The 1,854-nt window shown below is 38.2% G+C and overlaps 1 protein-coding gene across 2 annotated transcripts; it reads left to right on the top strand.

Annotated features, from left to right (window-relative positions):
- Nucleotides 1-166: 166 nt before the first annotated feature.
- LOC101862474 lies at nucleotides 167-1,690 on the top strand. Of its 2 annotated transcripts, none has more exons than XR_004859420.1 (3): nucleotides 167-289; nucleotides 623-823; nucleotides 1,537-1,690. XR_004859420.1 is itself a non-coding variant. In XM_005112750.3 (3 exons), exons 1-3 carry the CDS (start codon nucleotides 170-172, stop codon nucleotides 1,585-1,587), a joined length of 369 nt encoding a protein of 122 aa, XP_005112807.2. In that variant the 5' UTR covers nucleotides 167-169; the 3' UTR covers nucleotides 1,588-1,690. The 2 variants fall into 2 exon arrangements, 1 of the variants encoding a protein (XP_005112807.2); XM_005112750.3 differs by having other exon boundaries at nucleotides 626-823.
- Nucleotides 1,691-1,854: the final 164 nt, after the last annotated feature.

Raw genomic sequence — 1,854 nt, 5'->3', positions numbered from 1 at the left:
AGAGGGGGGGGGGGGTGTAAAAATAACCCCACACTAAAACTACAACAAATTTAAAGTGAACAACTTTCATAAGCATTAGTCTTATTGATTTAGTGTCAACGAAGCGAATATTAAAAATCTATGAAGCTATTAGTTTACATAAGAGGATTTTTGACTCAACATCGTCTACATGGCAGGAAGACCGCGCAGAGGTCCAGCGAACTGCCGGCAAGACCGGCGGATCAGACTGGAGGACGGTCTATCTCGACGGTGCGTTGAAAGAAAAGTGAATGGTGATCAGCCTCGGAAGGTATTTGTCGTGAAAAGATAATCTATTGGAACACTATTCAATAGGAATTTAGTCTCCAATAAAGACATTATTTAATTGGTCTTTGTCCTATAAAAAATCCTAAGCTTTGAACATTGCTTATTAAGAATGTGATTCTAACAACAAACCGTTTTATAATATTGGTTGCTTCCGAATCTTTGCCTTGTTTTACTTATTGTTACCAGAATATATTGAAAATTTGCACTGGTGTCTGGCTTTGAATAATGAATTCGTTTTTTTTTTCATTTTCGCCCTTTTCAAAATCCAGCACGTGTCGTGTTTGTAACCTGCCTTTTTTGACTTCTTCCCTGCCAGTAGAGTGATCCCCCTACAGGACCAGACGATTGTCCATATCCACTGTATAGAGAAACAAGAAATGTTGGAGTGTTTTCTATGACACGTTTTATCCCCTGGACAGCCTACAGTTCAGCATCGACGGATTGCCGACAGGATCAGAGGATTGTCCACATCGACAATGTCGAGAAACAAGAAGCGTTGAATGATCAGCCTCAAAAGGTATTTGTTGTTGAAATATGTCTTGACCTATTTAGACGTATTGAAAAACATCAACCTATTATGACTGAAATTTTAATATTTTAGGTTTTTAAAGTCCAATTGTCGACCAACCGTGCAGTGAACTGTTGCGAATGCTACCAACTTGTTTCGCACGCTCATATGACCTTATGCAGTTGCGAGCGCCGTAAAACCCTGTACTAAACAAACATATGACTGAGATTTTAGAATACCCACCGAAACTTGAAAGTGTCATGTTTATATTAAGGTTTCTCTCAAAAACTGCCCCACGACATGTCTAATGGTTCATGAAGATATACCTATGAATTGAACGTTTGCTTGTAATTGACGTATTTCAAGCGGAAGCTGTTAAAATTTGTTTGTTTCAGGATCTTTTGAAGGTTATACTTACTTTTCAACCTGTATTGTTCATGTATCTCTTTTCCCACCAGTGTAGGGTACAACTGTACCGTATTTTTTTGGTTGATTAAAAGGTGGACACAATGTGATGTATAGACATCCTTGAAGATCAAAACTTCCTTTCTGTGTCACATGTTATTTTTTTTTTACCACTTTGTTCATTTTAATAGAATGTACTAAATTTAAATAGATCAAATCACGTATCAAATATTTTGGATGCTTCAACATGAATGTGCTTAAACTCAAAATTACTTAGTAATGCAAACTGATTTAACTTTGAATTTGTTTCCCCTCAGATCACTGCCACTCATCACTTTTCGTCAAGAAGACACTGGGGTAATCAGTAAGTCTACCACGTAAGGTCAAAGGACAAACAGCTGGCAGTGTTTATTTGATCCACTGAGTATATATTTTACAGCATCATTGACGCAGTAATGGCAACTCAGCACTAACAAGCTGCAAAGAACAAGCCAGTATGCAAAATTCACTTCAACACTCAAGCTTAAAATCATTAGGCAGCTCCTCCCACTCAATTCTACTTTTGTCACCCCCTTCCTCCTTTACAGGACCCCTCCCTACACTGCTGTGGCCCTGTAAGGATAGGTTGATAGGGA

The sequence above is a fragment of the Aplysia californica genome, unplaced genomic scaffold (assembly GCF_000002075.1).
Source record: "Aplysia californica isolate F4 #8 unplaced genomic scaffold, AplCal3.0 scaffold01392, whole genome shotgun sequence".
NCBI classification, from domain to species: domain Eukaryota; kingdom Metazoa; phylum Mollusca; class Gastropoda; order Aplysiida; family Aplysiidae; genus Aplysia; species Aplysia californica.
The sequence above is the reverse complement of the archived record's forward strand: the minus strand, read 5'-3'. Positions and strand labels throughout refer to the sequence as shown.